Source organism: Strix aluco, chromosome 3 (assembly GCF_031877795.1).
Source record: "Strix aluco isolate bStrAlu1 chromosome 3, bStrAlu1.hap1, whole genome shotgun sequence".
Classification (NCBI taxonomy): domain Eukaryota; kingdom Metazoa; phylum Chordata; class Aves; order Strigiformes; family Strigidae; genus Strix; species Strix aluco.
The window spans coordinates 23,016,524-23,038,143 of record NC_133933.1 but is presented as its reverse complement, the minus strand read 5'-3'; the positions used below and the strand labels follow the sequence as shown (position 1 = coordinate 23,038,143).

The following is a 21,620-nucleotide window of genomic DNA, read 5'->3' as shown; positions in this document are numbered from 1 at the left end:
AAGGCCAAATGACTTGAAGCACTGAGAAAGGTGATGACACTAAGTAAATGTGTTGGAGGGGGGGGTACTGTATCACACCTTCAGTGTGACTGGCCTGTGTTTTTCACATGTGTGAATGATTCAAAATAAAAATCTGAGGCTTTGCTCTTACTGGAGCCATCTGCTCTCTTTGTACCGCACCAGGAACATATCAGATATACAGATAAGTATGTTTGGTAGGAAAGAGCCCTTTCTTCTACTAAAAATAAAAAATAAATTTTAAAAAAAAGCTATAGCATCCAGTGGCTTGAAAGTGAAACTGAGTGACTTCAGGCTAGAAATTAGCACAGTGAAGTTAATTAACTGTAGGAGTGGCTTGCCCAGGGCTTGTAGTAGATTTTCCAGTGCTATTCTATGAGAAGGTACATCTTAAGTGGAAGCCAGAAACTAGAGGCAGGAATCGCTGGATCAAGTGCAGTGGTATCTGTCATGCAAGAAGCCAGAGGAGGTGATCACAATGATCCTTCTTGCCCTTAAAAGTCTGCTAATACAGGACTTCACCAGGGGCTTCTCTTTTCATAAGGAAAGGGGCAAAAGTGGAATTACAGCTCAGGACAGTTAAAATGTTGGTTTTGTGTGGGCAAGTGTGAATGAACGGTGAAAACTAGCATGGACCATGAGTTATGTTTTGATCCAGCAACATGTAATTCTGCATGACAAAAGATCTGGAGGAACCAGGAGGCAAGGCAGGCCGCACAACCTTCCTGCTACTTCTCTGAACTCTGAAATCCACAACAGAGCTTTTTAGCTGAAGGAAGATCCCCAGGAGATGGTGCGCACGTGTACATCCACACAGCTCTGGAGAGTGCACCTGAAAGCTCCTACTCTGGTTAGACAGAACAAATTGCTCTTAAATCTCTGGCACCACTGCTCATCCAAACATGCAAGTTTTTCGCCTTCCTGTGCCCTTTTCCCACTCATGTCCCAAAAGCCCTCCCACCCCGCTGTCCAGCATCTCCATCGATGATGCACTGCCTCCCTTTGGAGCAAAAGTAGATCTTTGATGGCAAGAGTTCTGCTGTGCTCTTTGATGACTGTAAAGGGGACAAAGTCCACAAGGGGAGATTTTATCTTCTGCATCAGTCCCTAGTTGAGCCAGCAGATGTATTAGCAGGCCTATCCATGCTAGGGTTTCACTACATGTGTGAAATGTTCCTAAGCAAATTGCCTGTTTCCTTTTTTTTTTTTTTTCCCTAACAAAAAGGGGTTCGAACATGCTCCAGTCTGAAATAGCTACAAGATGCCACATGGTGACTGCCCAGTTTAAATATGAATCTACAACTCAGATCTGTTTAAACACTGGCCTCCAAATGAACTACTGAGTCCAAAAACCCCAGACCTTGGTGCACACTCATATGAGCAAGTAGTGCAGGTGGAATCCAGGTCTGGATGTTGCAGCTTGGTCCCATCACAGCACTGAAGCTTTAGGGAGTCTGGTGGAGCATCTGTGTAAACTGGTAGGAAGCCACCCCCTAATCTGTCTGGGGTCTTTGGAGCAGATCCCAAGGAAAGTCAAGTCTCTGCCTTTAGGTCTCACAGGGAGTGACTTCCAAGCTCTCACTTGTGGAAACGAAATAACTCAAAAAATGCGCTGGGCACAGGTGTGATTCATGGCCATAAGAGTCCTGGGTACCTCTGAGCAACCTCCCTGCTCACACCACCTCCCTCCTGTCCTGTGTCTGCAGCTCCTGCTCCATCCCCTATGCTCGCTTATGTTACAGATGTACCTCAGTGCTAACACAGTGGCTCACTAACAGCTTTGCTCTCTGTCCTCAGGGAAGACTCAAAATTGAATTTGTAGCAGTGACAGCACTGGTTTAAGATAAACCAGTTGGGATTTGACGACTACTCTTTCCCCAGGCATTTCCAGCTAATAAGGATTTTGTCACTGTGAATGCCCTCATCTTTGCAAGCTGCTGCTCCACAGTCCTCTTGGGGGTGGGGGGTGGATGAGCGGAGGTGTCTGCTTTCCCACACGCTCCTAAGGCACCACTTCAGATCGGGAAACTAATGGCAGTCCATGTCTCTCCTTCATAGGAAAGGGGCACAATGTTCACCCCCGGCTCTGCTCTGACATTGGAGCAGGGCTGGCAAACAACAGGGACAACAGGAAGCCTCCAGAAACTGAAGAAATTTAATAATCAGGACTTCAACCACCTGCGAACCTCATGTCTGAGCCAAGGAGTGCTTTTTGAGGATGCCACCTTCCCTGCTCATGTCAGCTCCATCGGTCCCAACCTGCTCCCAGAGGATAAGCTGCGGCGAATACAATGGAAGAGGCCAACTGTGAGTTACACCAGCTGGGGTGTTTCATAGCCCTGCTGCTGAACGGGGGCACTGAGCCAGAGGCTAAAGGCCTTTACCTTGGGGAAGAAGATCTGTGCTAAGCATGGAAGTAGACCCCAGGGGGGACACTGGAAGAGCAACACTGCAAGGAGGATTCCTTGCTCTGGGATGTGTGGAGGGAAGATAACCTCTGTAACATTAATGATTTCATTGGGTGCCTTTTTGCAGGAAGTTTGTCTCCACCTCTGAACCTGACTAGAACTAGTGTTCCCACTTTGATCTGCTTCTAGAGGACTTTGTGCAAACCTGAAAAGCAATACCTGTTTTAAAGTAATTGGGACAAGGCATGAGATGAAGTATGTTGTCTGCTGATTCGCAGTTGCAGTTTAATAGGCAGTTCATGTGGCATATGGATGTTTAAATTGGGAGGTAGAATCACATACTCAGCTCTTGTATCCTAGGACCTAGTTTAGGGAATCTTTCCATGGTCAGACTGCACCACGTAGCACTGCTGTGTACCATTTGCTGCTGGTGCAGCTTCTGTATTTGCCACATGTTGCCCTTTTGCTAGGTTTTGCTGAGCCCACCACTAGTGCCTGGGGCCTTTGTCTTCCCTGGGCTGGAGCAAACCAGTTCATCTCCCTAAAAGCAAACCCTCAGGGTGTAGAGACAGTAACTGTGAGACTGTAGAGACAGGACAAGACAACTGGAAAAGATTTATTTGGAGGACAGATGCAAGCAGGGAATGAGGGTATGGTGGAGCTTGGCAGCACGGTGGCCTTGGCATAGCAGCAGCAGTGGCTGGGTGCAGATGTCTGGGTGTCTCTGTGGAGCTGCTATGAAGGAATCATTCTCCTCCGCAGAAGCAGCTCCTTACTGCTGACTGAACATCTGGGCTTCTCCTCAGGCAGCCTTTCTTCAAATCTGGGTCCAGTGAGAATGCAGCTGGTGCTGTGTTTTCTACGCTAGCACTCCGCTTACAGGTTTGTAGCAGGTGGGAATAATCTCTCTTGAAATAAGGGTATAGTAGAAGAGTAACTAAAAAATGCAAAGGAGAGGAGTTAGTTGCCACCATTTCCAGACTGAGAAAGACAAAGATATGATAACTAAGCATTAGACTCACAAAAGACAACCATGGATTTTAGAAAGAACTCTCAGGGGCATTTTAAAGATGAATAAACTGGAATAAAATGTTATGATACAGTTCTGTTAAGTACTAACTACCGTAGTGTTTTTGTCATTTGGGAGCAGAAGAGAAGCATAGGATTTCAAAAGCATACAAACTGACTTAAAAACCCAAATACCACTAGTTTTGAGGCACTGCAGTGTAGGATGAACATCTATCCTACTTAAATATCCTGACAGTTATTTCATGTGCAGAGGGACTGATGTACCTTGCCAAAAGCAGAACCTGCTGTTGGTGCTTGAAGTTTGTCAGGTGAGGCAAGTGTTGGAGAATCACCTTCCCTTTTTCTGAATCCATGAAGATTAAGGTGATGAATGAAAGTTTTCATGGAATTTTTTTCAAAAATTTGCAGAGGTCCTCTCCTTACCAGCACTTCCCTTTTGAAGATTTTTTTCAGCAATCACTACAGAGTTTTTGGCATCACCCCAACAAATTGACTGAGTTTCTGGCATCACCCCAACAAATTGACTGAAACCAATTGTTTCCAACAATTTTCCAGAGATTTTTCAGGAAGGAGCAGGATGAAAAGTCACTGGCTTTGACAGACCTCTCCTCCAAAAAATTAAATTATATGCTCATGTCCCAGGGTTCACAACAAGAACACTGAAAAGCCTTTTCTCCTATTATAGAGGTTAAGTCAACATCACCAGTTGCTCTTCTACAATGTACTCAAGGGACAAAAGCTGAGACTGCTGACCCAAATGGCTCGTCTGGAACAGAAATCGAGGATGTCAGTGCTGAAGAAGGCTCCATTTTAATTTTTTTTTTCCTCTCTTTGACCAAAATGTCTACCTGTAGCTGTTTCCCCACCAGCCAGGCTTTGTCCTGCTAGACAAGATGCAAGATAACAGGCAATGGTGTCAACTGCCTGGGGAGCCCAACCAGAAGTTCTCAAATGTCACCACAACACCCAACCTGTGTCACGGTGACATCAAAACGTGGTCTCTGTCTCCTGACAGAATGAAGCAGGGGCAGAAGAAGTTGCTAAATAGCAGTGGTTGCTTTTCATTTATAGAGATGTAGAGGTTTTGAGCCAAGGGTCAGGAAGTAAATAAAACTGTATTTGCATTTCAAATGTCCTGAAAGGACATCCCAGAGTCCAGTTGCCTCTGGGAGTGGGTCCCTGGGGAGGAAGAAGGAAGGCTGCAACATTAGGAGTCAAACTGCCCCATTCCTGAAGTTTTTCAGTTGTGCACTTTTCCACCTGTGCAGAAGTGTTCATAAACTCTTTGCTCTTAGGTCATTGCAGTGCTGACTGTAAGGATACGCAATCCCAGGTGTTTAAGTTACCTAAACTACTCAGCAAAGAGAGACCTATAATTTTCCCAAGGGAGACTGTTTCCTACCTGAATACATCTCCCAGAGTGAGCGTAGTTGCATCATGCTGACAGAGCATGGCTAATTTAACCTATGTCTGTATTTTTCTCAGCCTCCACCATTATCTCCCTCTCACATTAAAAAAATTTGGCTGAAAATGTACCTGTGACAAAACTGGCATCTTGGTTCTAATATTCTCTTAGCCTCCATTTTCTGAGTCATATAGTGTCTGGTTATTTAAGTGGTAATAGCAATTATAACTGCTGTCATTGTTCCAGATCCAATTGAGCAGTTGAGCAACATGCTGCTTCTATTTTACCTTGTGCATTGTCAAGAGAATTGCCAATTACTTTCAGAGTTTGGAGACTTCATATCTGGGGATAATGGATAAAGTAGAAAGAAAACAGCTTGATTCTTAGACAGCAATAGTCAGTGGTGACAGTCAGAAACAACTTATTTTGACTTGTAAAGTGAGCTGATTTTATATGGGAGTCCCTGCAGGAGGAGGTGGATTAGGTGCACCAAGACAACATTTGAAACGTCACTTTTCCTAACTCTGCAGTAGTTGCAGTTTGCCATCAGATGGGGATGGCTCCAGGCTGTGTTTTCATCCACGGGCCCTCATTTTACATCCATTGAAACGTGTGCAATTTGTGACAGAGATTTTTCATGTGGTACTTCAAGCATTACTAGAGGTGGGGCTGGAGGTGCCAGTTACAGCGGGAGCTCTGCAATTAACTGACCTTTTGGTTCACACACAGATTTGAGAAATGGAAGATAAGTTCTATTTTAGACTGAACAAAGTATTTTCTATAGCTGCACTTTTCTAAAGATCAGTCAAAGGGAAATTCTCCTTGAAGAGTTATGTCAGATTTAAAAAAAACTGAGATGCTCCTTTAAAAATGTTCAGAACAAATTTTTTCATTGTTTGGTGCTTTTCCTTCACACAAGCAATTGAGTGGAACAGAGGAAGATATGAAATGATTTGCTGTTGCTGAATATGTGTTTTTAATCAATTAATGTTTAGGCTAAAGATTTCACTCTGTTCTGATCATAATGTGTAATACTACACAGATGCAAAAGAAACAGGATTAGGACGATCCAGATGATGTGGACTGTGGTGGTGCTGAATGTGGAATGCTTTACTTTTGCTTACATTAGTTATATTTTCAAACATGTATGTGTGAAGGGAGAGAGATTACCATGTATTCAGCAATGCTTTGGCCCTGCACCAGGGATAGCCCACCATTGTGCTCAATATGGTGCCCATTACAAGCGTTAAGGATAGTCTCAGATCTTCAGTTGCTTATGCTTTAAAAAAAGGCTAAGATGGGCAGAGGGTGAAGTTGCTGAAGATTTTTCTGAAGGGTCTTCAAGGTCACAGACTACTGCTCCTGCACTGCTCACCCTTTGTCTCTTGGGGACCCGGTAGCTCCCTTACAGAGTGAGGGATTGCTGAGCAAGAGCTGACATAGGAGGGTCAGTCCCCTGTTTAACATAGACTGTGACGTGTGTGAGTGTCGTGGATGAAAGTATTAACACGGTGATGGTTTAGCAGGAAATCTAGATTTATTAATAACTAACAGCAATTTATCATTACAAAATAATTCAGAAATGTTGAAAGAAAGAAAAGCGACTTATTTACAGATTCTAAAATGACAAGATTCACACTAACTTACTTAACGGTACCTTAATTTATACATATATACATACACATACACAAAACGTACAAACACACACGCAGAGACAAAAGTATCTTGGATCCAGTAGAATGAAGTATGTACCCACACACCAATAAACAGAGAAAGAGCGGGTGAAAGAGAAGCTAGCTCAAAGGGAAATTTCCCTCTCGTATTTAGAGTAAATACTTACAATGCCTTGGCATTCTCAACGGGCAATAATTGAGACTCGAGCGGGTGGACTTCACCCTGGCCTTCCGTCAGCTCTGGCAGCAGATGACACCTTAAGGGTTTTGGTACCTGAGAGGCGTCCCAGCTCAGGGGAGATGCTGGTCACAGGCCCGCTGCAACAGGAGAACTCAAAGGGTCTCCCTTGTAGTCGCAATTTATAGGGTCCAAGATAACTGACTTTTGTCAAATACCTTCTGGTGCCTTCCAGCAGTTGCACAAGAACTTGATGAATGTGCAACTCTATTATTGTTCCCATTTGACCACATCCCAGGCACAGGTGTGCCAAGCCCTTAGGAGATGATGGGCTGTTTTAACCCTTTCTGAGCAATCAGGAGGGGCAGGAGCCAGGCTCGTTAACGTTAGCAGTCCTTATCTCCACAGATTGGTGTATAGCTCTGGGGATGTGGGTGGAATCACACCTAGCACCAAGCATCCCAACAAGGAGGTGCGGGGAGGGGTAAGAATTGCACCACCACAGTGGGGCAACCAGAAGAGAGGAAAAAGCTGCAGGGTAGCCAAGGGAGGTTTGAGGATCAGCATGAGAGCAATTCCTGAGTGCCTCTGATGTGACTCGTAGGAAAAGTACATGGTGAAAGGACTGAAATAGCTGACATGGGTTTCCTCTGCATCACCACAGTCTGTAGGATCAGGGCACGGACTCCCTGGGTATTTGTCTTGTGTCTAGTGTCAGGGCAAGGGAAGAGTAGGGTGTATAAGTCCTTGGATAGAAGTCACAAGAAGAGACTGCTTTAGTGTGAACTTGAGCAAGGGATACACCTTGTCCCCTTAGCAGAGACTCAGAGAACTGTGCTACTGCACTTAACATCTAAAAAGCATTGGGGAAAATTATACACTTTGAGCCAATGCTTGTTTGCTGGGAAAAGTGATTTGACATTTGATTCAGTAATTTTGCAAAAGGGCTTGCTCACATTTTCCCCACCTTCCTCTCTCCCTTCCCAAAGCAAATGTAACCTTCTTCCAGGAACAGAGTACCCATCATGATTCTGCACTGGTTTTGATGATTATTTCTTTATTGGCATTTTATTTGATTCCCAGAGATTTCCAGGAATTAACATCAACATGAAGGAACTTTGAACCCAGGAACTGACTAAACCAAAATGGACCCTTTAAAAAAATATTTTTGGAGTTAGGATCTTTACAGAGAAATAAGCTCAGCAGGAGTTCCTACTGCATCAGCCTTGGCCTGTCTGTAGCTAGAGGGGAGAAAAAGACAGATTTTATTCAGGCAAGAAATCAAACAACAGTTTAAAGTTAACCCAAAAACTTAGCTCTAATAGCACAGAGGAAAAATGAAGAAAAATCTACCAAGAAAAAAAAAAAAAGGGAAAAAGAAATGTGGATTGTCACATAAACTGCTTAAATAAAGCAAATTATGAGAAATGTGTGGCAATGAGGGGTAGTGCTGTCCTGCACTACCTGCAGGGCTGTCACCATGGGGCTGTTCTCTGGCATGAGCCAAAGCCACTTGCCAGCTGTTCATGGCGGAGTTCACAGCTTCAGTGTTTCCCAGGGGCCACAAGGCCCTTGGATCCTGTTCAGTGTTTCTCCCTGACGAAAAGCAAAACCAATTCATTTTATTTTTGAGTGTGCGTGTGCAATCAGTATAATTGAACAGAAGCAGCATTTCCAGGCTGCCATTGTCCCAGCCCTTGCCTACTCAGCTGATTGCATCTGACCTCGACTTCAGAGTTCATATCTCTGGGCTGAGGAAGCTGCAGTGCGTCACCATTTATTACATCTGTCTTTCTGCACAGGCTTTAGATGAGGAGGGCTTATTTGCATAGTATCTCTGGGCTCTGTTGCTTTTGGAAAGGGCTGGTTGTTGCGGGGGGAGTTAACACATCCCCGGTTGAGGGGAAAGCAGTGCTCCTATGGTGGTCTATTGACTCACCTGCTTCCCTTTTTCTCAGGCTGGGGAGTCAGCTAGCAGGATTATATGACTGTGGTGGCCACAGGGGATTAGTTGGTAACACTGTGCCACTTTGTAAACTTCAGCCTGTACTGTACGGTCCAAGTGGGAGGTTTCAAGACCTCTGAGGAAACTGCCTCTCAAAGGCTTGGGTAGACAGGATTAGCCGCATTGTTTACCTCCTTTGTATATACCTCCTTTGTTTGCAATTATCATTGTTTTTTAGTGCTAAGCCACACAGAAAAATGGATTGCAGGTAAAATCTGAGCTGGTTTCTGTTTCTGCTCGTTATTGGACACCAGTCTGTCCTTTAACAGGACTTTGCTCTCACGTTTGTGGCCTCCCCACCTGTGCAGAGTCTGAGGACCTCATTCCTCCGTTGTGAGAGAGAGCTGGAGCAGAGCAGAGGTTTTTAAGCAACTCAGGCATTTGTATTGAAAACAGGTAATTAGGAATTGAGCTATTCTGCTGTAAAGCGGGAATTGAGTTCTGCTGGTGCAAGTAAACCCCTTGAGATTAGGCTGTTTTTTCCCTGTCTAAGAGAATGTAAAAGAAAAGCAGAATATGAGTTTAAAAAAAAAAAAAAAAAAGATTAAGCAGATTCAAGGAAGTGGATTCACAAGTCCCTCAAGCTCTAATAAACACAAAACTGTGGATGGAGCCTCCAGCCTGGGAAGTCCTTTAGCCCCCAAGTGATGGAGAGTGGGAGGATGTATGTGGGAGGAGCATTAGTTTCGGCTTGCTCGGTTATCCTCTCCCTCTCCAAGCTGTTGGAGACAAGTCATTTCAACAGGCAGACCTTCGGTGTGACCAAGCGCAGCTTATCCATTGTTCTGCCCTCCCTCATTGCTCCAGCTGGCTTATTTCTGTGTTAGGTATTCTGTGAGGTTTCCTGTGGTTAGGGGATGTGTGACAGTGGTGTGCCTGACCCCTCTTCAGTGCAATGCTAGGCAGTGCCCTCAGCCCAGGGAACTGCAATATCATGTTTGCTTCCTAATTCAAAGCAACACTATTACAGGCACAGCAGTGATGCTGAATTAAGATTTGTCCAACTGAGAACAGTTTGGCTTTCAATCAGTACCAGCCTTTTTATTTTTCTTAGTGTGTGTTGAACAGGGAACACCATGGCTCACGATGGCAGGACGTGTCAGGAAGGTGGAGCTGGAGCAGGGGGTAGCAACACAACTGCAGCTGAAGGGAAAGATGTGGAGCTGTGGCAGGAACGGAAGCGGGGCTGGGATTTTACTGTAGGGTTAAGGTGAACTGATCAGGAGGTGCCTCTGCAAAGAATCATCTCCTACCTCTTAACCCTTGGTGGCCTTGTGCCTGCGCTCAGGATCATGCTGGGCCAGTGGAGAGGTCTGTGGGAAAGTGTCCATGGCCAGACCCCCACACTGAGCAGCAGCCTGCAGTCAGATTGGCTTATGCTGCCTATGAAATCCCACCTCAGGCTTCCGATTTTCCACAAAAATGTCTGACTGTGTCCTTTGTATGTCTGCATGTGGCCTACATCTACACTACTCGCCTACAGCTTTGTCTGGGGACTTGTTCTTCCTTCAAAATTTCAAGCAATTATAAAAAGAAATTTAGAGACAAGTGCATGTACACGGCGCTGTCCTTCCACCTCTCAAATTAATTCTCCATCTTGCCCTTTGGATAAACAGTACTTGTGTGATAAGACCATTCTCTAGAGGATGAACTGTTTTGAACTTGAACTTCTTTTTTATTCTGAATGCATAATGAAATCTTCAGTGGGCCAGGGAAAATGTGTGATGATAGCTTTGTCCTGGGGGGATGAGTTCAGGCAGAGCACTTGACTTGCAGCCCCTATGGTTGCCTTCACTGCTGGACTCATAGATACTCTGAGAGAGACCACGTGCCTCCTTGAGCTCCCTCTTCTTTCCCCCTCCAGCTAAAACTGAAAAGTCTTGGGGAAGATGCCACAAAGCCTCACCATCATTTCTTAGTGAAACAGGGCACTGCTTCTGGACAGGCAGTTAAATCTGTGGTTTCTCTATTTGTCATGCAGTTTGAGCCCTAGTGAATAGTGAGGCTTGCACATTTTGTCTAGTGGTAACTATGTGCTTAGCCATGTTTTGCAATAATGGATGATAGTTTCTGGTGGTTTATGACTGCTGTATTCTTACCTTTGAAGGAAGAGGAGCTAATTGAAGACTTCCTTGCCTCCCTCTCCTCTGGTTGAGAAGGCCCAGATTTCCAAAGCACTGCACCCATCACAGTTATGTCCTCTCTAAGCTCTTTCAGAAACCCTCTGCATTTAGTTCAGGCTCCACACAGCATCCTTCAAGGGAACAGCTGTTCCACCATTGACTTCAGGGGTTGTACTCTTCCAGAGCTCTTCTGAGTAGCCGGTCTTGCAATTCCCTGCCACTGCCCCCTCCTGCCTTTGCTTCAGCTTCTGTTTGTCTCGTGCCCCTCCTTGGCTCACACCCAACGCTCCGCAAAGAGCCCATGCTCTGTGCAGTGCATCCTTTTGAAGCGTGCCCATGCTGCCTCTTTCTCTCAAGCCTGCAGAGAGGTGGCTACACTGAGAATCACAAACCTCTTGTTAAAACCTGCCCCGCCATTTCTGACCACAGTGCATGCAATGAGGAGGACTGCTGCCATTTCAGCCAGCAGCAGTGGTGTCAGTTTAGTGGAAATTCACCTTGCATTTGCCGCATGGTTTCTGCAGAGGGACAGCTGCTGAGCAGCCTCTTTTCCATGGCTAGTCAAGCACTCTGTGTTGCTTTTCAGTTATTGCCTCCGAAGTCTGTGAGGAACACACCCCACTGGAAGCAGAGTTTAGTGTGTTGTGGGTGGGGATGACAGGGAGAGTGTTTGAGTTTATCTTTTGTTCTCTCTGATAGCCACAAAATTGTCTGTATGCACACTCAAGCCATGTTGCTGGGGCTGACTTCAGATCATGTCTTTTCTGGTTTTAGACAAAATGACTGGTTTCTCTCAGCGAACCTGCTTAATGACTCAACTCATCCCTGTTTGCTTACTGGGGAGTCAAACATCCATGTGGGCAATAGGGTATCTGCTGAGGCATCTAATGGGCTGACTTTTCAGCCGGTCTCCATAACAGGCTATCAGGATCCACAGTAGACTTAAGAGCTTTATCATCCCAACACAGAGCAGAGCATCAGCCCTTTCCTCGGGAATCTCATCAGATGCAGCTGCCTTCCCATTAGTTTCAGGCTCGTGTTTCTATATGGTGGTTACCCCCATGGCAGCTCTGCACTGTAGCACATCCATTAGACCCCAGCCACCCTGCCTGGGGTAACTAGGACTTCAACAGCCTCAGAAATGGTGGGGAACAAAAATACCCATTCCTTTATGCTGTTGGTTTTCTGGGATGACTATTGGCAAGTCAGACACAGACAAAGGCACAGGTCAAGTTCAGAGCCTTGTCATGCAAGTTACTCTTTCCTGCTTGTGGGAGATTTTGAATTCACTCAGGTCAGGGAGGCAAACTGCTGTCAGGGAAATAGAAGCAGGGAGAAGATAAAGATAGGGCATATGTAGAAGTGAAAGAAGAAGGACTGAGCGCTCCTGCTTCCCTGTACAATGAACAGCCACTGCTGCTGGTGACCACCGCTTCTTAAGCCTGCCCCTGCGCTATGGGTAAATCTCTTATCGCAAATCCCTGAAGTCCTGGGATAGGTGTGGATGGCTGTGTGAAAGCATCTGTTGAGGAAGATGCCTGCCCAGACTTCTTTCCCGAGTGTCAGCAGTGCTGTGAGACCATGATCTGTCTGCCAGCCTGGAGCAGTGACGTTGCTTTGCATCTTCTCCTGACAGGAAAACTTCTTAGAGGGGTTTGATCACCATGAAGCCATTTCAGAAAACTGACAGCGTTTGCTAATGCTGAGTTCATGCAACCGTGTGAGTCACGTTGTGCGCTGGTCTCGTTTTTGTGCAGCATGTCAAATCAATTGGGGAGAAGAAATGCCAGGGCATTATTATGCTGTATTATTTTTCTTACTCAGACATTTTTTCTCCCTTTTATCTCTTCATTTTCTTAGGTGCATGGTGACTTTCCTATTTAAGGCTGATTGCTCTTTCAAAACAGAGCCTTACTCAGTTGGAGCGTACCAAAGGTTACTGACAGGGAATGCTCGGGCCATTCCTACCTGAGCGCTCAGATATCCCAATAGCAGATGCATGTGGGAGAATGGTTCACATTTCTGTGTGCAAAGCTAAGCTCTGAAGCATTTCCCCCTTCACTGCCCAAGCAAGACTCTCAAGGAATGCAAGGAGAATTCTGCCTGAATTAAATATAAGTCAGCCAGGCCTATGGGATTTTGCAGCCAGAGATTAAGATCTCTTTCTATAGCTTCCTCACCAGAGTAACAAAAAGTATCCCAGGCTGATCTGTATTAGTCCTGCATGGAAACACAAAAGTCTCAGAGAGTAAAACATTCCCAGACCCAGTGCTGAGCTGAAGTACAGACCCTGCTCCACTTTGCTTGGAAACCTCTGTGTCTCTGCCTTACTGTCCCCCAGGAAACTGCATGATTTTGCAGCTAGGCTCAAAGCTCTCTCTGAAAGGTGTTGGTAGCATTAGAGAAACCCAAATGAAAACTCAGTGAGCACCGAGTCACAAGTCCCCTTTCCTAGGAATAGCTGAGCAGACTAAAGAAGGGATGTGTGAGTATCTCCTCTGGTTTGTTGGTGGCAGACAACAAAACATCAGGGCTCAAGAGAAATAGTTTTCAGCTGTGGAAAAGCTAGGCAGGCAAGGGTCTTCAAGGAACAGGAAGACACTGCTGGCAAAGGCTGGGTACTCACACTGCTCTTTGCATTTTCTTTCTTCCAGGAACTTCAGAGAAATCCTTATTTGATCATGGATGGAGTTAGCAGATTTGATATCATGCAAGGAGAAATAGGTAAGGTCATATTCCTGTTTTGGAAAAGATTGGCACAAAGCGATAACCTGTGATTGCTTTGTTATGTTCTGAGTGCTCGGTGGGAAGACATGGACCGTGGTAGTTGCAGTAAACAATTAGTGCAGGTCAATCCAGACTCACACAAGTCCACACACAATTTATTGCTAACAGGATTCCCAGACGCAACAGCTATAATCTCTGTTACTTATATATGGCACCTGCCCTCTATGTATATATAGGGACAAGCATAGAAAGGGAGGTCCAACTGAGATCAGGCAGATGCTTCAAGTACAACCACAGTTCTGGGGTAAGTAGGCACAGCTCCAGCATGTGTAGGACTGAATTTTCTTTTCATCCTAATGTCTTCATCTGACGCTCAGTGTTTTCTTTCCTGTGGATATTTCTGTCCATCTTCTCTCATACTTACCCAGACATGTGTCTGCACGCTATATCGGCTCCATCTTTTTCTCCTGGCCCGTAACCATGTTTGTCTTTGGGAGCAGCTCTGCTCCCATACAGAAATGTCTTCCCCTTTCTCACCCCCCTCAGGGGCTTGAAGATTTCCTAAACAATGTTCTAGACTGCAATTCTCAACATGACTGCAAAAGATAAGAGGAACATGAAAGTAGAAAAGGATGGCTGGGTGGCATCAGGGTTCCTAAAGGACATTGATGGTGAATACCAGGTAGTGGCTCAGCATTTTTGGGGAGGAAAGGGAGACAGAAGGATGTTGGTTTCTTTTAACAAGCTGGGTCTTAGACGTCTTAGATGTTGAAGTCCACTCTCCTAAAGTCATGGTCCCAAACAGTGAGCAACTGACTAAATGCATGGGATTCTTCCCTCCCTTGAGGTGACTGCTGGCTGCTGGCTGCCGTGGGCTCCCTGACACTGCAGAAGAAATTTTTGGAAAATGTTTTACCAAAAGGCCAAGGATTCCAGGATGGTTATGCTGGGATTTTTCATTTCCGGGTATGTATTCTCTGCTGTATTGCTACTGTTCAGGCTTGGCTGGTTGGATTATATAGGGGTCCAAACTCTAGTCCCGGATCTCGACATCCTTTGATGGTTTGGTTCTTCAGGACTGACTCCCAGTTCAGAATTTTGCAGAAAATCCCAAATTTTCTAATGATTCCTTGTGTTCCAGGTGGTGTAATCACACTTCAGGGAATTTGCAGCCCTTTTCTGAAAGCTATGACTCCAGAGGTACAGATACCAGCTGTTCAGATAGACTTGAGTACATACATGTTTCAGATGGCATTCTGGTGTCTGCTTTGATTTGGACAGTTCGTTATGACTGTCAGCACACCTGTGTTCTTTATCTGTTTGGACTGGTTTTCTGTTTCCCCATACACTTCACCTTGCCCTTTTAGCTCATGAAAAAGGCTTGAAATTACAAACCCTTGGAGACAGATCAGAGGAACAGGCTTTTGATAGTTTGCAAAGAGATTTGTTTCAGAGAGAGGAGCAAGGCTTTTTAGTAAATCTCACTTTCTACCAAGAATCTCCCAGGAGGGTGATTGGGATTGTAACTAGCAGGCCCTACTTGCTTGTATCTGAGTTGACCAAATATCTTGTGGGATTAGAAGCCCTTGCAGTCCCATTAAGCTCCAGAAGCTAAACTGGATGTAGTGGGAATAAATATATACTCAGCCATTCATCATCCCTCTTTTTTCACAAATCTGTTTTGTTATACACAGTTCAGTATCAAGCAGAGAGCTCTGACAGCTAAACGGGGGTTGTTTAGCCTGGAGAAGAGGAGGCTGAGGGGAGACCTCATCGCCCTCTACAGCTACCTGCAAGGAGGTTGCAGAGAGCTGGGGATGAGTCTCTTTAACCAAGTAACAAGTGATAGGACAAGAGGGAATGGCCTCAAGTTGTGCCAGGGAAGGTTTAGACTAGATGTCAGGAAGTATTTCTTTACAGAACAGGTTATTAGGCAGTGGAATGGATTGCCCAGGGAGGTGGTGGAGTCCCCATCCCTGGAGGTGTTCAAGAGTAGGGTCGACATAGCGCTGAGAGACATGGTGTAGATGGGAACTGACAGTGCTAGGTTAATGGTTGGACTAGATGATCTTCAGGGTCCTTTCCAACCTAGTTGATTCTGTGATTCTGTGACAGTGAGACTTCTTTGACCCCCTAGAGCTCTCATGGAGCAGCACCAGGAGGATTATCTTTCAGGCAGTCTAAATTTTGCACTGTTCCTTTGTTCCTCAGAATACCAGATGTTTCTGTCTTGGCCCATTTCCAGCATGCAGAGGTGCACCGTATGAGATAAACCAGCTGAAGGGACACCAGTCTGCTTAAAACACATTAAAAGGATGCAAGCTAGATTGTCTTTCATGAGAGCTTTAAAAAAATTAGTTAGGAGCAATCCTTAAATCTTAAGGATTCCTTCAAATACCTTACAGTATTTGAAATGTTTCCCCTATCATCTCATCTGCAAAACAATGCTACTGTTTCTGGCTTTCCTTGAACAATAGACCCCTGAGAAAGCTACTCTGAATGGAAATGCTTCTCGGCAATGCCTTTCAGTTATTCCATCAAAGATATTTTACTGCCATCCACAGGCTAAGCCACCAGTCCTCAGTTCAGTGAAGAATCGCAAACAAGGCATATCACATGCTAATACAAAAATTTTAGCTTATAACTTTTCACCTTTTTGGATCTGGAGCACGTTGCCTCTCAGGAATACAAAGGGCTGCTCCAGCCTTCCTACACAACCCTGGCTGTTCGGCTGCAAGAGTTAAGGTTGTTGAACACTTAATCAGCTGCAGTTACGATGGGTGACGTTTTTTATCTAGGGAATAATTACAGTGACATTATTTCATCAGAAATTAAGTTAGTTGCATGTTTATATAGGAATCACTTTCTCTGCCACAGAAGCTCTGACGCCTGTGAGGCAGGGTGTGCCACGCGTTGTGACATTGAGCGGCAGCAGCTCAGTCTGGGAAAAAACCAAATATTCTGCAAGGACCACAGGAGGTTATGGCACAGTGCATCAACTCAAAACAGGGGGGGGTCTGCCCTGCGCATTAGTGTCTCTGCTCTTAGGAAGAAATTGATGAAATCTTTAAAGGCCGTAAGTGGTCAAGACCCCAGTTTCAGGACACATCCTAAAGGTGCCTTCTAGCACCATGCAAAAGAGAGTGGTTGAAAGGCATGGGATTTTCACCTTGCTCAATTCTAGAACTGGATATCTCTAAGATTCCTGCCAAGGGAAGGGAAAAAGGAGGAAAAATAACCACACAGTATTCCCCATCTGACCAGCAGCACCCTAGGCGTGTTGTCATCTTGCAGCTGTCCATTTCTTTTTCCTCCTCTTCTAAGCACAGAAAAATAAAGTCCTAATTTAAAAGGCTCACCACAAATGTGGAAGCGAAGAACTTCCCTCTTTGCAGCCTGCCTAAATAGGGATTCTTTGTTTCATTTACTACCATGTTCCCAGCTGCAGTACTTTAAATCCTGAGAGTATAAAGAAATTTCATGATGCCAGACTCTCAAGCCAAAAACTGGGGCCATTGGCCCTCTCTGAAGGCATATGGGGGGGAATGGCTTCTCCTGTACCACTCTTGCACTCTCAGAGCATCCTAGGACTTTCCATGAGGTTTCTCATCCCTATCGTGGCTTTTCCTGTCCTTCTGAGCTCAGGTAAGACCGAGATCTGAAAGTCTGCAGCAGTCAGGACAAAGCAGCTCTCTTTATCCAGCTGAAGAAAATTATAGTGCTGCATTCAGAAGGCCTCCAAGCTTGAGCTCCCTACCAAAGATGGGCAAGGAACTTGGCTTTTGGAAAAATGTCACTCAGTGGGTTTGAACTGCATTAAGCCCCAGAGCCAGTTCTGTATTGTTCTGTTTGCCTGTTGTGTTTGCACATGAAGCAGCATGGGGAGATGTGGCTGGATGTCACACCTTTTCTCCATACAGACCTGCTGCCAGGTGTTGACTGGTGACAGGAGGGCACGTTAGATGACCAAAAGGACATCTCCTTTTGGACTGTCCTTTTGCCTGTCTCTCTTTTGGGCAGAGGACAGCCAGTGGCAGGCTTTTCCTCAAACCCCATCCTGCTGAAATTAATCAGAAGCCTCAAACCACTCCTGGAGCTCAAGTTCGGACAGTCCAACCCTGCCACCTCCTGCTGCCACTAGTGTAGGAAGTGAGAGGCTGGGGTGAGGCAAAATGTAAGTAGGATCAAACCTGCTTTTGGCTTAGCAGACTGTAAGCTGCTTTGCTGCTGGGAAGATCTGGTCTTGTGCTTTTCTAACAGAACAGCTCATTTTGGGGTTTTTCATTGACCAAAGCTGTTGAAATAAAATCATGCTAGACTAAATCTATTGCTGGCATACTTCCACTGGAGTCCTTAGCATTACCGCAAATAAGAGCTTGGCCTCTTATGATTGCAACTCATGCTAAGCTACATTAATCTGCTAATGACTCTGGAAATGGCTCCTTTAGTTCATCCCCACAGATCTCTTTCCCTTTCTTCTCCCTTGAAAGGTTTCATCAGCTGGATCAGCTGGAGAAACACCTGCTCTGTCCACATGCTGGAGAGACCTCCTGTGTCCTCCTCATCTATCAAGGAGATGGATAACACCTCAAAACAGTCTTTAGTCACTACACTGTCCCTGTCCGTGACAGCATGTCAGAGTCTTAATTGAAACACAGAGGAAGGAAAATCTAGAGACTGGATCTTGACAGAGGCTCTCTGGCCAAGAGCTGTACTGCAGGGGAAAATCCAAGTGCAGCTGAGGAGTGAGGCTCACTGAACCATCTGCGTGATTGTTTTTATCATCTTGAATGCTTGCTATCGCCCAAGAATATTAGCATATTTCCCATGTTGAATCTTTCCTCCCACTGATTGCAGGACTATTTATATTCTCAAATGACTTCTCCTGCCACTGGGAAATCCAGCTGCTTGGTAGCTTGTTTAACAATGTGGACCATTGGCCTGAAGCAGTTCGGGAGAGAACTTGCACATATGAGTGCTTTAGATCAATTCCTGTGCTATTTCAGGTGGCTGTTGCTTGGCATGAATATTAGCTCTTAAGAGAGGTTCATTCTTTTCTCTTTCTTCCTCTTTTTTTTTTTTTTTTTTTTTTTTTTCCAATTTCCAGTTCTGGCAATATGGAGACTGGGTGGATGTAGTGATAGATGACCGGCTACCATTCCTAAATGGAAGATACCTGTCCGTACAGCCTCGAACATCAAATGAATTCTGGCCATCCTTGCTGGAAAAAGCATATGCCAAGTAAATATACCCAGTCTATTCTTCCACCTAGTGCTGAATGCTTTCTATGGCTTTACGCACAGGGAGGAGTTCAGGCTAACAGCTGTGTATGTTGTGCTGTGCTTATGCAAGGAACAGCGTCTGCTTGCAAACATAGGGCCAACACAACCTGGAGATGTTGGTCTCAGGCTGAAGACCTCAATGTACCCAGTCCAACTCAGGGACATTAACGCCTGAGAATTAAAATGAGAATTAAATTGAACCGGATAATGGCTGGTGACACAAAAGGGGCTGGGCATCTCCTTCTTACTTTAAGCAAACTTCTTTGCCTCTGTTTTCTTCTCCATATTTTTCTCTGTTTAAAACTGCAGAGTCTGAGCAGGGATTACCTCTGTTTACAGTCACTAATCAGACATCATGTAGATATTTGAAGCAGGCAATGAAAGGAAACGTGACTGAAGAACGTGCCCAGGCACAACACATGCACTCCTGTGAGACTCTGGTCAGCTCTCACTTCATGCAGAGAGCTCTGATTCTTGGCTGAGGTCCCCAGAGTACGGAAAGGTTAATAATGATTAATAAAGAGATTATAATTTTAAAAAATTCTCTGAGGAGTAAAGGGATCAGAGTGTGGTCCCTTAGCATCTGTAACATTGCCCATTATTAAATACACTGAAGAGAAATTCCTGTGCTAGGGGTAGTATGAAGGACTGGAACTTGGTACACATGCCCTACATCAAGCTCGTGTAACATTTGCAATTCAGTAAAGAGGAGCTGAAGAAGAGAGCTAATTGTTTTGGCAGATTTGGTCAGGAATGAGCAAATGTTAAAGCAGCATCTGAGCAACTCAGGAATAGGATACATTTTGCCCTGAGATATCTCGGAAAAGTTGACTCAGGATTCAGTATCAATTTGCTGCATAAGATTTTAATTACAAAGCAAACCAAACCTCTATTAAATTAAAGTTGCAAGCGATGCTGTTTATGAGATTCCCATTTGAGAAGTTTTTCCCCAGTGCCCATGACAAATTCTTTTCATCAGTGTAGGACAAGGACAACCCTTCAAAATACAATTAGCTGCAGACTTCATTTGATTACATTCATTAAATACAGTGTGTATGGTGGGGTTTAACAGCATGCTCTACCTGCTCTAAGTACAGCATGTTCCAGCTTATTTGCTGTCTCAATAAAAAGCACACGATAAAAACAACAAGGACTGTGTTGGCAATATTAAATTATTATCCTATTACTGCACTCTAGCAGAGTGAATTGGGAACAGTGCTGAAAACTTGTTTCTGTCTTGCCTTGGGAGCATGTGCAGATACCTTCACCTCTCTCTTCTTCCTATTTCTCATTTGCAAAAGGGATTTTTGCCATTTTTGTGATGAGTCATGACAAAATACGATCTAGAAACTAACAGTTCAGCTCCATTTGATACGAAACATCCATTTGAACTAGTCACCCTTGACTTCCTTCCTGTTCAGAAGAAGGAAACTGAATACTTTGAAATGCAGCTCATCCCCCTAAAATGTCTGCTTTGGCATGAGATGCACCTTATTATTTTCCAGTGTCTGCGTATGACTCTAGGCAGCTGCCTCAGGTATGCGTGAATACATAGGAAAAAGTCCCTCTTTGCCTCATTCATTCCACAGGACATGTGTTGTGTCTGGCCATGTATTTTAGTCACGTTTCCTTTCATTACCTGGCCCCAATGTCTACACACCCCGGGATCACCCCATGCTCATCACCTCAATGTGCGTGTCCATTTTGGAAACCATCACTATGTATTGTTTATTAAAACACAGTGTAAGGACTAATTAACTTTTTTTTTTTTTTTTCCCAGGTTAAGGGGCTCCTACCAGAACTTGCATGGAGGCTACCTTTCTGATGCTTTAGTAGACCTCACAGGTGGAGTCCAAATGGCGTTTTCATTGAAGAATCCCCCTCCTGATCTGGAGGAGATACTGAAAGCAGCTGATAAATCTCAGTGTCTGATGGGGTGTAGTACCTCAGGCCCGGTGAGTCACAGGGCCAGTAACATGCCTTTTTTGGTTTACCATATTTGCATAAAGATTGCTCTTTTGAGTGAAAAAGGAAGTCCATAATCACTCCGTGCAACAGCGACAGTTTTTGGATACCAGAAGAGATCTTTTGCAGCAGAAAGTACATGAGGTTATGCAGTAAGGAATGTAAAGGCTTTTGGGTAGATGTAGATGGATTGATCTGTCAGAGAGGGGTCTGTGGCTTCTCTCCTGGCTAATTCTACTGTGATAGAGTGGTATTCTCTTGCAGCAGGGCTGATTTTGGCCTCATAGCTTTGTGATTGATTCTAGCAAGGCCAAAAAACACCTTTCTTCTGTGAGAGGATGCTATTATCACATTGTGATTTGCAAGCTACTGGTATTAATGCTGGGAAGTTGTAAAAGGCTTTATGATGCTTCCCTTACAGCATGCAAGGGAAGAGTGCAAAGTATGTGACATTGCTCCTGTAGTGCCTGGTTTATCAGGACATGAAGCTCAGCTATTGCAAACAAGTCAAGGAGTAGCCCCTCAGCTCAGGTGACTGACGCTGGGTTGTGAGTGGCAGGGAAATTCTGCCAGTGACCCAGTCCAGGTCATTCTGCAGTTGCAGCAGTTCTGGACCATTGACTTGCAAATATGTAAAGACCTGTAGTTTTGTTAAATTTACTGGCCTGCTTATGGCTGCAGTGGGAACAACAGACACATTCCTCTGGAGCCAGTGTATCTGAGATACTGCTGTGGTCAAACCCAAATCTCTTTTTCTGCCATGCCAAATGACTGTTCTGGGAGCTGATGGTTGTACCTTTGCTGTGC

At 44.9% G+C, this 21,620-nt stretch overlaps 1 protein-coding gene across 1 annotated transcript in view; it reads left to right on the top strand.

Annotated features, from left to right (window-relative positions):
• Positions 1–21,620, top strand: part of CAPN13 (calpain 13) — a 52,603-nt gene that overhangs the window by 3,843 nt on the left and 27,140 nt on the right. The window contains 5 exon segments of the mRNA XM_074820517.1: positions 2,077–2,325; positions 13,494–13,563; positions 14,414–14,532; positions 18,674–18,807; positions 20,629–20,803. Of these exon segments, the coding sequence (XP_074676618.1) occupies positions 2,077–2,325; positions 13,494–13,563; positions 14,414–14,532; positions 18,674–18,807; positions 20,629–20,803 (747 nt within the window).